Genomic DNA, 13,466 nt, shown 5'->3' with positions numbered 1-13,466 from the left:
ATGTTAGGGGGTTACCTGTAATCCTTGCTTTAATCCAAACCCGGCACTGTGCTATACCATGAATTTAACTGAATTTTACTGTGAAGATGGAACACAATATGGAAATTTATTGTCATTGCTTAGTACACATTGGTCAAGTCATTAGTGAATAAAAACTAAAGGGCATTCTGAAATGTAGAGGAAACACTTCTGTAATCTTGAAGATGGAGCCAGTTTTATTTCTGATACAGTACAGTCACAGTATGGCTGACAGCTTTACATTGTAAGTGCAGAGAATATGGTCTGTGTGTGAGCAAGCATGATCTATTATTAAAATTTGAGCAAGAATATTACTGAGATTTAATGCAATTAAATTGCATTATTGCACTGTATTGACCCTCATTCAATAACATTACACACAATACCCCTAATAAATACACAGGCATTCTGGACAATAAACAGCACCCATTCATTGAACTACAGGTTAATTAAAGCTCCTTTAGATCTATCTATCTATCTATCTATCTATCTATCTATCTATCTATCCTTTCAGTTTTACAAAAACTATTTACTTTTGGTCTAACAAATGCATTCTTAGAAATACTCAAAACTAGGAACTATTTTCTTCCTAGAAGTAAAATCTTCGGAAAGAAGATTGCACAAGTTGGATAATAGATATTAGATTAAAAAACGTGATGGGGAAAAATATTCAAAATAAAAAAAGTAAAATAAAGTACACACAGATTTTTTTTTTTGCTATATGAGGTGACAGAAATATAGATCTGACAGACGTTTTCTGAATGCTTGTCTATATATAAATATATGCACATATAGGATGGGTAGACAGACCCACCTTTCCAACCTGTTTTATTTTAACCGTGGCCCACCTACCAAGTTGAATAGCCCTTTTCTATAACATTCGTGCCACACGTTAGCCACCACACATTTAGTAGAGTTACAAATATTTTCTTTCCTCCGCTAAAGGAAATATCCTGAGGTGCGTATTTAACATCTCGATTTTGTCCCTGTCCAAAGCTAATGCAAGCAAAATGACTGCATACGTAGCAATTAAGCATGTGTGGCAAGACAGCAACTTGTGATTTTTTTTAAAAAAAAGATCTCTACCGATTGTGTAGCAATGTTCATTTTAAAAGTCATGCAAAGTTCAGATCTTGTTTTATTTTATATATATATATATTTTCATGTACTAAAAATCAATAAATCAATGTGTGCTCAGCATCATTTGCTCATTAAAGGTAGTCAGTTGTTGCCAGTTAGTGTATCCTCTTTAGAGTGTGTAGACGTGTGTTGAGGTATGTTTTGCAGTATCTACAGTATGTGTCCAAGTGCTACATTACCTGCAATGTGAACGTGTCCCCGCTCCATCCTCACTGGGGCTGTACACGTGGAACACATCAGCCACAGAAAAGAGCTCGCTTTGTTCCCTGTGTTTAAAAAGATCTGCATTAAACACATACACACACAGAGTGATGGAAGCAGCTCTGACATGCTCTGCAGCTGGCAGCCCAGGGGCCTGACGCGCAGTCTGCAGAGAGCTGTGCTATGACACTGTGGGCATGGAGGTCTTGGCAAGACTTTGGCAAGAGTGCATTAACGCATTAGTGCCTATAGAGCAAAAGCTTTTGATTTATGTTTTTGCCATGTAGTGCAGAACATTATTTCAGGTTCCAGCTGGCGGTGTTGTGTGACAAATCTGATTCTGTTTTCACAGAAAAAGATGTGCCGTCTCCTCAAAGAGTCACCTTGGCTCCATCTCGAAAGGAGAGAATCTCGTTCCGAGACAATCCAGTGCAGCTGAGTGGAGGCTGGGGAGGAGGCAAGAAGAGGTCTAAAGCAAACAAGTTCACATAACCTTTCTACAATATGTAGACAGCTAGACATGCCTTGTACATTTATTTACCCATGTGGGTGTATGCATGTTCTGTGGATGATGAATATGTGTTTTTTAGTTTAAGCACTTATGCTCTTTAAACCCTAATAAGCCCTAATAAGTCTTATGATACTCAGACGATCTCCTCTGAAATTCCCTGCAGCTTCTGTTTCACTAAAATTCCGCTTTTTCCGCTGTAAATTAATTACAAGCAATGGATGAGGTATAACCCAAATATCCGCAGGCAATCCCAAGATGTGTGTTGTTCTCAAATATCAGTGACCATGGAAAACTGTGGAATGTGTGGAAACCATTTTTGAATGACATGCTTAATATGCAAACAAAAGCAGCCAATAGGAAACAGTACATTGTTCTTCTAAGCCACTTGGGCTGTATTGCTTTATTTATACATTATTTATACTGTTGAGATATTAAAAAATTAAAAATCAGTTAAAAATGGTTGTAGTTGAAATCCCTGAAGTACATTTATTTTTTGATGAAAGCTGAAAGCCAATAAAAAAACTTTTGCACAAATCCAATAAGTCATTACAGAAAATAAATCACTCTGGAGTGAATCACTCTTTTTGACATTTTGTCAGACATTTATGATCAAACGTATGCCTTACCAAGTCTTGCATTTAGCCTTTTATTTTATTTATTTCACAGTCAAAAATCAGTGACTGACTGAACACAGTGGTTCAAGCAGGCACTGTCTGGACAGCAGCCCAAACCTGATAAGATAATTCATATAAAAACAAATAGCCTGTAGTAGAGAAGTGGGGTGCCGCATTAGTGCACAGCATGTAGGATATTTATGTTCTTCCCTTCACTTTCATGTGCTTTACTTATGTTTTGGCTTTTTGGTCAAATACAGTTTTGGCTATGTGTCAGATTCCTGCACACAGTGTGCTAAAACAACTGGCCACCTATTACACTTCCACCTCCAGTACAGGAGAAGACTTATGTACTGATGTATAGTGCTTTATACACATCAGCACTTTTAAAACTACATTAAGGCAAGTCATAGCTGGGTACTTCTGTTCTTTGCTCAAATTAACAATTATTGGTAAATATGCCCCATGAAGACTAATTGCTTTTGATAGTCGACTTCTTTCTTCATGTTCTAAAAATGAAGAATGCTGGAAATTCATTTGGGTTTACTAAAGTGAGATTGCTATCTTTGTATGGCTCTGAAAGTTCATGACAGCACAGCCTTTGAGGTGAACAGTATACATTTCCATTTGCCCTCATGAAAAAACCCCATTATATAAGATTGGCAGTCTAGGCTAACCCCTGTCACTGCAGAATGAGTCACATTACTTGCTGTCCAAGGCCAGCACGAGGGCCAAAACCAAGAGATCTAATCCTTACAATTACTGCAGACAGCACAGGGTGTACAGGTTTAAAGAAGATGCTTTAAAGTAATAAAATCCTCTCTAGTTTTGTTTTGCTTTATAATAGCTTACATTCATATTTCATTATCCAGAAACACATTACAGGAGAAATAAAACTGTAAAAGATAAAGTTTTCTTCTTTTGTCGTAGATGAGGTTTATTAACAGGAAGTGTGTTGCTAGGGACTTTGCAGGAACTTAACACATGTCTCAATGCATGCGTTTGTGGCCGGCCCTGTATGTGCAGCTGCTCTGTATAGTTTATTATTGTTTTAATTAGACCTTCTTAAGCGACTGGAAGAGTGTGTATACAAACCCTAGTGATACAATTACAGAGATCCCCAGCTTATCCAGCATTAGAGTACAAACCACTGTTTCCCACAAATATATATATATATATGTATATATATTTATATATGTATGTATGTATATGTATATATATATATATATATATATATATATATATATATATATTTATATTTATATATATATAAACAGGTATATAATAAGTTAAAAAAAGGAAAAAGGTAACCGTTTGGATGCGCACTAAATACCTACCTAATAATAATAATAATAATAATAATAATAATAATAATAATGATAATAATAATAATAATAATAATAATAATAATAATAATAATAATAATAATAATAATAATAATAATAATAAAGCTCTGTCAAACTTGAGAGACTGCTTATATAGAACAAAGAACTGAGTATATTTATTGACATGAAATTTGGTGCGATATGAAATTATTCTTCCGAAATTAGTCTTCAATCACCAATCTGGCTGACCAAAAAAAAAAAAAATGTAAAGGTACCTCCACGAACTTCTCGCATTTTCTCCGCAGCAGGACTCCTAACTCCACATCAGAAAGCTCCCTGCTACTTAAGAGCGTGCTATTTATTTTGCTTTGCAGTGGACTGGCACCCTGTCAGCCTCGGCTTTGTTCACTGGATATGACTGGAGTGGCAGGTGGTACGATTTACCGCTAAATGAGAAAGAGCTTCTCGACGTGTGATCTCTTTTATAAAAGCTGCTTATAGGGAATATGCGCTATCAGGTATCAGTGTAACCAGGTCATATCCCGGCGCTCAGGTGCTTGGCACCGCGGGCCACTCTGACCCAGTGTTCACACTGAATTTACATAGCAAAATCAAAATGTAGAAATAAAACAAACCTCCACACGTCAACATTATACTACTGAAACCTTTTAGTAAAAAAATCCCTGTGGCATTATGAGAATAGTACAAAATACTCTATATGTACTGTAAACAAAGTTTGGAGTACTCTATACAGATTGTATAGTACTCTATAGAAAGTACTCTATACTCTATATGAGAATATAATGATGTTATAATAACTGATCAATAACATATAGTAGCGCGCGCAATATTAAACTTTTATCGCCTTTGTACATTAATGTCAGGTAATGGCATATTACTGCTTGACCTCTGTAGGCTTTTTTCATTGATATCAATGCTGCCTAGCGCAGTGGGTGATACAATATAATCACACTAATACTGTAAAAATATCAATGACACATAATTATATATAATAATAGTTAAATCTTTCCGGTGCGTAAAACAGAACTGTTCCCTATGATCTTAAGAAATATAAAGAGCCCAAACAACAGAAAAGAGGAATTAATGTGTGTAACAACCACGATATTATTATTATTATTATTATTATTATTATTATTATTATTATTATTAATAATAATAATAATAATAATAATAATAATAATAATAATAATAATAATAATAATAATAATAATGATAATGATAGTAATAGTAGAATAAGTAGAGAAAAGCAGACAAGTTTATTAGCAGAATAATATATTTAAATGATTAGTGCACTGTATTTGTACGTATTTTAATGTTAATTATACCGTAAATAATAATAGGAATTTGCCCTGCATTATAATAGTAAGTTTTTGATATTATTAAAACATTATGTTAATTTTTTTTCTTTACTTTTTTGTTTTTACAGACTCTGGTACAGTTTGCTGTGCAAAAATTGGCTTTTTATACCATAATTGCTTAACATGGTTGTTCCCATTCACTGGCTGAAATATTGAGCATAAATCTCTATCTCTTTTACTCAGATGTTTAAACAGCCAGTAAACACTCCAGATGTTTAAACACACCATGAGCATGGTAAGTCTAATTGTAACTGCTTCAGAGTTTCCTAAGTTTCTGCGCGTGCATGTGGGTCATGGGTGGAGTTTCGACTTCTCCATATTCATATACTGTGGAGCTCCTTCTGCTCTGCCCTATAAAGAGACACTGAGCTTCTCGGTCACTTTAAACAAGACAAATTAACGGTCTGCGAAAACCACCGGATCCCAGTCGTGTTTACTATCGATAAAACTTCTTTAGTGCACTTTTTTACGCCTCAGAGCTGAAAGCCAGTGGACCATGATGGACTACATGACGGACAAGTTCCCGCTGAAGTGTGAAGCTGGGAAGGGGACAGACTTTTACCTGGAGCCGTTAATGGAGCCCTTAGAGAGCATGCAATACTACAGCAAGAGCTCCAGCAAGAGCGGTCAGCATTACACACTGCAAAACACCGAGCACCACAGCATTCTGGACAGATCATCTCCCGGTGACAACCAAACCTGTGAGTTAGCACGTCTTAGCCCTTTTTCAGACAGTACATAGTTTAATATGTCTCATTACATCATTACTTACGGCCTTTTAGAGACTTTTATGAGTCGTGAATGCCATGGTACACCTTATTATATTAATATTTGCAATTTATTTGAACAGAAAATACAAAGGTGCATTTTGTGTAAGGTCTGCAGTAAATCTGAGCAACAGATATACACTCAAAACCTCCATTTACTGGGTTTTTCTTGAATCTTACTCCAGGAAACAAAGATTCTTTTTTAAATAATCGTAATTTCAATCTCAGAAAAAATATGTAATGTTATAATATATATGATGTATACTTTTATCTGTTACCTGGAAAACTTTAAATAATTTAAGGTACATAATTCTACTTTAAGGACCACTTCTCCAAAATCTAATTAAAGATTACACCACACTAAGTAACAGATACACGCTGAAGGTAGAAAATGACAGCGGAAAATACAAGTTAGGTTCCTATTTTTTTGAAAGTGTTGAAATCTTTTTTGAAATATAGACAGAAGCTGAATAGTTGTCCTGTTTTCGTGTCTGCACGTGGAAAAAAGTGTTTAACACCTCCTAATTATTAATTAAGGATGATCTTGTGATTTATGTGTGTGTGTGTGTGTGTGTTTGCAGATTTCATATAGTTTAGCCCTTTCTGCTCTTACACAATTTCGTTACACAACTTTTACTGCAATTCCCCGCGACTGAATTTTATTTATTTATTTATTTATTTATTTATTTATTTATTTATTTATTTGTAAACAAAACAAAACAAAAAACAACAAAAAAGCCCTTCCATGCAGCATATATACTATTAAAAAAAAGCTCGAATTACACAAACTATCTGCTCACCATGAAACCATTATAACATAGGCCTAAATAAATGTCTATATAGTCTAAATTAGATTTAATTCATGATGTAGTATTGATTTATTCATTATGATGTAGAATGTATATTTTATATACATACTGTTTGTTGTTAATGGTTATGTAATTAATGGTTTTACTGTTTAGTTAATTTTTTTATGCATTATATTAGACTATACTATGTTAATATACTTACAATATTAGTAACTTTAACAGCCTAGTCTTTTCTACTAAAATGTATTAATTCGTGGTCTAAGCTTCTTTTTTAAGCTATTTATTACACTGAGGTCTGTTATATGTCAATAGCTATATTAGTGTTGGGTGTTTGTTAGTAGTTTGTAAATACCAGGTCATCATCAAATGCCCTGATTATTTTTATACAGGTCTTCTAAATGACATTTAACGCTGTATTTCTCCCCAGCAGCTGTAGCAGCAGCTCCTCATTACTGCAGCGGGAAGGCGGATGACGGCGGCGGACACGCGGAGCTCAGCGGGCCGCTGGATGAGCGCTGCGGGGTGAGGACATCACCGGGAGCAACAGCACGGGACAAAACCGACTTAGACGACATTGGTGAGAAGTGTGACAGCAACGTATCCAGCAGCAAGAAGAGACGCCACCGGACCACGTTCACGAGTGCCCAGCTCGAGGAGTTAGAGAAAGTCTTCCAAAAAACGCATTATCCAGATGTGTATGTGAGGGAACAGCTGGCCATGCGCACCGAGCTCACCGAGGCCAGAGTGCAGGTACTGCTCTTAAATCTCATGCATGTATGCCTTACAACTTATTACAAAAAAATATACACGGGCCTACGCTGATTTTATATATAATTATTCAGAACTATTTTTTTTTGTAAAGCACATTTAAAACAACTTTGACTAAAGTGACAAACATATCCTTCAGTTAACTGAGTGCAAAAGTTTGCACACCTTTAACAAAAAAGTTTTTTTCTTTTTCTTTTCTATTTTTAGTGTCTATTTATTACTACAAATTATAGTCATAGAAGTCAAGTAGACAAAAAATGTGGTTCCGACAATTTAATTTCTCTTCCTGAATGTTATGTAAATATAAATATTTTCCAATAACTTAGAGCTTGCATATACAGAACTGCCTTCAACCTGTTTTGCATCCTCTGTTTGGAATTCTCTGAGTTGTAATTCACTCCAGATCCACCATTTTTTTCCACGCTTATATCGTTTCTAACCACAGGACAATATTTGCCTGTTCTTCATGACCTGTCTGCTCTAATAAAAACAATGCACTCGTGTCTGGAGGCAGTTTTTTTCCATGCAAAAACTTAATTTCAATCTCTTTTAGATTTTGGATTATTGCCTTGCAGTATAGACCAACGTTTAATTGCAATACTTTTTGCTGTAAAAATTGCGCTAAAAACATAGATGGAAAGTACATATGTTGATGTAAAACGGGTTGGAGCTTGAAGTTTAAAAGATGCATGTTGCATTCAACATGCAAGTAAACCTGCAGCATTAGCAGAAAGTAATAGTGATGCATTTATAAAAGGCAGATGATTTTGATTTTAAAATGCTCACGTGCAGAATCATGAATGTATTCTACATGCCTAAATAACAATCTGTTCATTGTTTTGTGTGTTTTCTCCTTCAATTTATGAAGGTTTGGTTTCAGAACAGAAGGGCGAAGTGGAGAAAGAGAGAGCGCTATGGACAGATCCAGCAGGCTAAAAGTCATTTCGCAGCCACGTATGACATTTCAGTGCTGCCCAGGACAGACAGCTACTCACAGGCGAGTGTAGCTGTTTATTCATGTATCTACTAAACTAATTTATAAAACCTATAACTGATAAAATCCTCATGCGAAAACCACTCTCTTTAGGGAATTTATTTGTGTATTAGTCTCATTGAGATGCTACACATTTGACAGGGAGTTTAAAAATAGTGTTGTGATTAGAATTTACGCATCATGTGATGTGCTTCATTAAGTTTCATGAACTCCCCATGAAATAAGCTACATCTGATTTTATAAAGAGGTTTATTTTTTTTTAATGCTCTTAAAATTTAATAGAATCTGTTAAAAACTTTTCTTCAAGGGTTATTCTTTACTGATTGTGTGGCAGCTTGTGTTTTGCTGAGACGTTGTTATTCTTTAGTTTCTGGTTAGGGCGACGTCTGTTTCAGCTTTTCCTATGGTTATCTATACCACACTGCATTTCTAGTATTTCAGGTCATTTGGACTAACTTACGATCCCAAAAATATTGTAGATTTAAGATTACACTGCTAGAGTGTTCAGTGTAATCGTCAGTCAGTGAATAATAATTGCCACTTTGCACTGCAGTGGTTTTAGGACATCAGGCCTACAAGGGAAACATTTAAAATTCACTGTAGATTTTATCCAGTCAGGAGTAGGCTTGAAGAATTAAAGAAATTATCCATCGCTAAAATTATATAGTGTGATGTCCAACAGTAAAATAAGGCCAAGAAAGAAACTAGGAGACGCTGAAGTGTCCAAAACAAACGAGTGCTTTTTATTTTATGTGTAAAATAGAACAGAAAAACCGCAACCTTCTGCCTTTGGCTGTATAATAGACCTCTAACAAGGCTCCCAATAGAACGAATTGAAAGTATGGGCCCTCAGATCGACCAATCAGCAGCCACCAATTAACATATAACCAATAAGAACTATGCACCTGCACCTCTCGCGCCCTGTGACGCACATCATCTCGTAGACTGTTGGTTATCTATATAAAGCTTAAATATAGGTTAAAATGTATATAAAATATTTAGGTTTCAGATATATTGTTAACTTTGGAATAGTTGTGAAATTATTGAAATGGCCTATAATAGAGTCACCCAGGATACCACAATAAACCTAGGTAGCTAGGTGACATGTAGATGAGGTGCACTGCTCGTGCAGTAAACAAACAAACAAACAAACAAGCAAGCAAGCAACCAACCAAACAAACAAACAAACAAAGAAAACCATTATGTACCAGCCTAAAATGGAATGTTTGGTGATAATAGTGTAAATACATGACTATTTTAGAAGAAAATGCTGAATGTTTGAGAAAATAGTCCTGGAAAAAAACCCCAAATAGTACAGTTTAGCTGGTTCTTTGGGTTATACATGAATTAATTGATATAACCCATTATGCCTACCTTTAAATTTATTATGTTAATAGTTAGACTAGACTTTCCTGAAAAAGCTGGATGTCTAACCGCATGTTATATTCACTCAAGCACATTGTTTTCCCTATGATGCAGCTGATAAGCTGTTTCCACATATCTAGGCCTCATCTTTTGGCCTATCATAGTTTATCTATTTCCCTGATGTTACTTGAGTAGATTCTAAGAAAATATATTGTCAGTCAAAAGTTTATGAACCCTTGTATTCTTTTTTGGTGTGTTACACTTCAAGAAACAGTTCATGTTCAAGAGGATTAAGTAAATATGAAAATTTGTGATTGTGTTTTATTTTCTGACACAAAACTTCTCTATATCATCTATGCAGATTACTCAGATTAGACACGTTTAGAATACAACATACACATATTGGTCTAATGTCAAACAAATCAGAAGAAATCTGGGTTTACAGTACTTACAACTGCACTTGCCTTTATTAAAGCACTAATTTGTCCCATTACAATTTGAGAGTGGACCACAAGTCATTAAATATATAGAGATATATAGGTGTTTTATGGAATGCTTATTTAATTGATCATTTAAATAGATAAATTGTAATAAAATGTAACATCCTCCACATGGTCAAAGACATTTAACTGGCAGTGTAGCCTGTGCTTATTTCCTGCAGCACAGACTAAAAGAGATATCATTTCTTATCATTGAATATATTTTTGACAAATTCTTTTTCATTCTAAACAGATACCCAATAACTTGTGGCCAGCTCCAACGCCCGGTGGCTCAGTGGTTTCCTCCTGCATGCTCCCGCGTGGTTCTCCACCATGTGTACCATCTCCATACCCTCACTCACCACGAGCTCCTGAACACAATTACATTAGCTTCCCAAACCATCAGCAGAACCAGTTCGGTGTCAATCCCGTCTCCCTCAACAACTTCTTTACTGATTCGCTTTTGGCCCCAACACCAAACGGGCATGCGGCCTTCGAGAGCAAACCTGAGTTTGAGAGGCGGTCATCGAGCATCGCTGTCCTCAGGATGAAGGCCAAAGAGCACACAGCCAACATCTCATGGGCCATGTGATCCCTGTGCTCAGACTCTTATTCTAAACAGTATTCAATAATTTTAATGTATTGATAAAGACACAGAAGTGGACATTTTTTTTTTTAATAAGAAGGACTCCCTGATCATTTGAACTGATCACTGACTGAAAAGGTTCCTTCGAGGAGCTTCAGTTTGAGCCAGCATCACTTTTCTGTCTTACTTGATTTACATATTATGTGTAAATGATTGTCTTATGAATGTCAACGAACTTTTGCAATAGCGTGCCTTATTATTGTATGACGCACTTATGGTGGCGTGAAAGCAGTAACACAGGAAGCTTTAAGAGCTTAACTACATTCTGTACTCAGGTCTTGGTGTGGATGTGATGTCCTTAAAATCTTACATAAGTCATGACCATGTGCCTTGAAGAAAAGCTGTGTCCAACTCATAAATGTAGCTGGCTCTGCCACAATCATCCACAATCAGAGGGGCACTTTGCACTCTGTAGGGATTGTATTTCAGTAAAATTCTTTTGGAGATTTCACAATTATTGTGATTTATATACTGTATCATGCCCCATTTCTGAGAAGAATCTAATGTTATACTCTAACCCTAGAATATTTTTTATAAAAACCTTAGATTTCTAAAAATAAAATTTTAACCTATCTTTAAGCCTGTGGTGAGTTAATAATAAAAATGACATCAAGACCATTAAAGCTTGATCATTATTTCTTTAAGTGCTCCATCTTGTGAGGTCTTAGCCTGTAGTGAATCCAGAGTCTATACTCGGAGCACTGCTTGTGAAAATGGCACATGCAGCAGATAATTGTCATCAATATACACACACCCACAGCCAACCACCCACCCACCCACACACACACACACACACACACACAGTTGCACACACACAGTTGCACACTCTTACTAACCAGTGGCAAGTTAGCGCACCAGTCTACCTACTAGCATGCTTTTTTGAAGTGGGAAGAAACCAGAGAACGTGGAAGAAACTTGCAAGGACACGGGGAAATCATGCAGAGAAATAAGCTCAGGTTAGTCCCTAGGAACTCTTCTGTCGTGAAGCGGCAAAGCTACGTGTTTATTGTTCAATACACATTTCCTATTCAATAACACTTTTGAGTATGTCCTGAAATATAGCTACACTTCACTCTCACTCAAACAGTATCGCAAATGGTATTATCATTTTAAGCAACATAAGTGTAATGGAACATAATTAAGGATGCATAATTAAGCAAAAAAGTCTAGTGTACTTTTCTGAGTACATTCTCACACTGATTGTATGTAATTGAATAAAAGGGAACCTGTGCTAGCTTCACAAATAATGTAAAAGCCGTAGCTTGAACAGGCCATTGGAGCAAAACCTCAGTCTTCTGTATTAGCTGTTAAAAAGATGACACAGACTGCTGTATGCTTCTTCTTTTATTTCAATTAAAAATATTTCATTCAGTACTGAAGATGGAATTAGTTGCTGCATCATGATATTTAATATTAAGATTCAAATGATATTTTAATGATGTTTTAGTAATATAATGCATATATTCAATTCAATTCAATTCAATTTTATTTGTATTGTACTTTTAACAATGGACATGGTCTCAAAGCAGCTTTACAGAAACATAGCAGAAAAGTCCAAGATTAATGTTAGATAAAGTCATGCTGACAAAATATATTACACACACACACACACACACACACACACACACACACACACTTGGACTTTTTAGGCGGAGTTAATGAGTTCATGTGTCAAAGGTTTAATGTGATCAATATGTTGTTTATATGCCACTAGATCTAAAACTAAGGAGCTACACCGATATATTGCGTACAATTCTATAAACAAAGTTACATTTCAGATGGCTCAATATTTTAAAGTTATTAGAGAATTGTGAGAATTATGACTTCTAGCCTCTGCCTGCAATGTGCCAAATAAAACATTTGCTTCCAAGTGTACATTTCCACTGTTCAGTGTAGCCAAAAGCAGCATCAATTTCTTACCTTTATATGAAGTTAATCATATTTTAAAGCCCTAAAATCAAGATTTATGACTTAGGGCTGTAGTATCATGAAGGGATGAAATATCAGTAAATATTTACTGACGCGATTAATATGCACTCAACATTATTACCACTAAATTTACAATTAATTTTTGCTTTTGTATAGTATTGTTAATACAGACTGTGTGTGTGTGTGTGTCTGTAGATGCTCCTGAATTCTTGAGCTCTGTAGCAATTTATCTCCTAATACCCCATCCCTGCACCACTGTTACTCTCTGCAGAGTGCCCGAGTGGTCCTCCCTGCTGTAGCGCTACAAGACGGATGAAGCAGGACATGTGAGGAGTGCAGACGAGATCCATCAGCAGGGCTGAATAGGTTTGACCTGGTGAGGTGAGCCTCAGTCATTAATACCGAGGCACACACGTGTGGGGGAGGAGACGAGCTTCCCTGCAGCTCCATGCTGCAGCCCAGCTTTCAGGACAGCGCCTGAGCTGCTCAATCTCATCACATATTTTCATCTGTTTTTCAAG

At 35.9% G+C, this 13,466-nt stretch overlaps 2 protein-coding genes across 5 annotated transcripts in view; both read left to right on the top strand.

Annotated features, from left to right (window-relative positions):
* lrriq1 (leucine-rich repeats and IQ motif containing 1) overlaps window positions 1–3,639 on the top strand; it is a 38,915-nt gene extending 35,276 nt beyond the window's left edge. For all 3 annotated transcript variants that reach the window (XM_058386902.1, XM_058386903.1, XM_058386904.1), the window contains one exon: window positions 1,712–3,639. In XM_058386902.1, the coding sequence (XP_058242885.1) occupies window positions 1,712–1,851 (140 nt within the window). In that variant the 3' untranslated portion in view covers window positions 1,852–3,639. The remainder of the gene's footprint in view (window positions 1–1,711) is intronic.
* Window positions 3,640–5,214: 1,575 nt separating this feature from the next.
* On the top strand, window positions 5,215–11,777 carry alx1 (ALX homeobox 1). Of its 2 annotated transcripts, none has more exons than XM_058387202.1 (4): window positions 5,215–5,889; window positions 7,192–7,514; window positions 8,401–8,529; window positions 10,624–11,777. In XM_058387202.1, exons 1-4 carry the CDS (start codon window positions 5,685–5,687, stop codon window positions 10,960–10,962), a joined length of 996 nt encoding a protein of 331 aa, XP_058243185.1. In that variant the 5' UTR covers window positions 5,215–5,684; the 3' UTR covers window positions 10,963–11,777. The 2 variants fall into 2 exon arrangements, with proteins under 2 accessions (XP_058243185.1, XP_058243186.1); XM_058387203.1 differs by having other exon boundaries at window positions 5,217–5,889; window positions 7,195–7,514; window positions 10,624–11,776.
* Window positions 11,778–13,466: the final 1,689 nt, after the last annotated feature.

This window comes from Hemibagrus wyckioides, linkage group LG04 (genome assembly GCF_019097595.1).
Source record: "Hemibagrus wyckioides isolate EC202008001 linkage group LG04, SWU_Hwy_1.0, whole genome shotgun sequence".
NCBI lineage: Eukaryota > Metazoa > Chordata > Actinopteri > Siluriformes > Bagridae > Hemibagrus > Hemibagrus wyckioides.
Note: the sequence above shows the minus strand (reverse complement) of the source record. Positions and strands in the feature narration are given on the sequence as shown.

Bases quoted from the DNA above. Each gene is read 5' to 3' on its own strand.
- alx1 (XM_058387202.1), top strand. From the start codon at position 5,685: ATGATGGACTACATGACGGACAAGTTCCCGCTGAAGTGTGAAGCTGGG. The intron at 5,890-7,191 runs GTGAGTTAGCAC...ATTTCTCCCCAG, and splicing joins TCCCGGTGACAACCAAACCT to CAGCTGTAGCAGCAGCTCCT. The intron at 7,515-8,400 runs GTACTGCTCTTA...CAATTTATGAAG, and splicing joins TCACCGAGGCCAGAGTGCAG to GTTTGGTTTCAGAACAGAAG.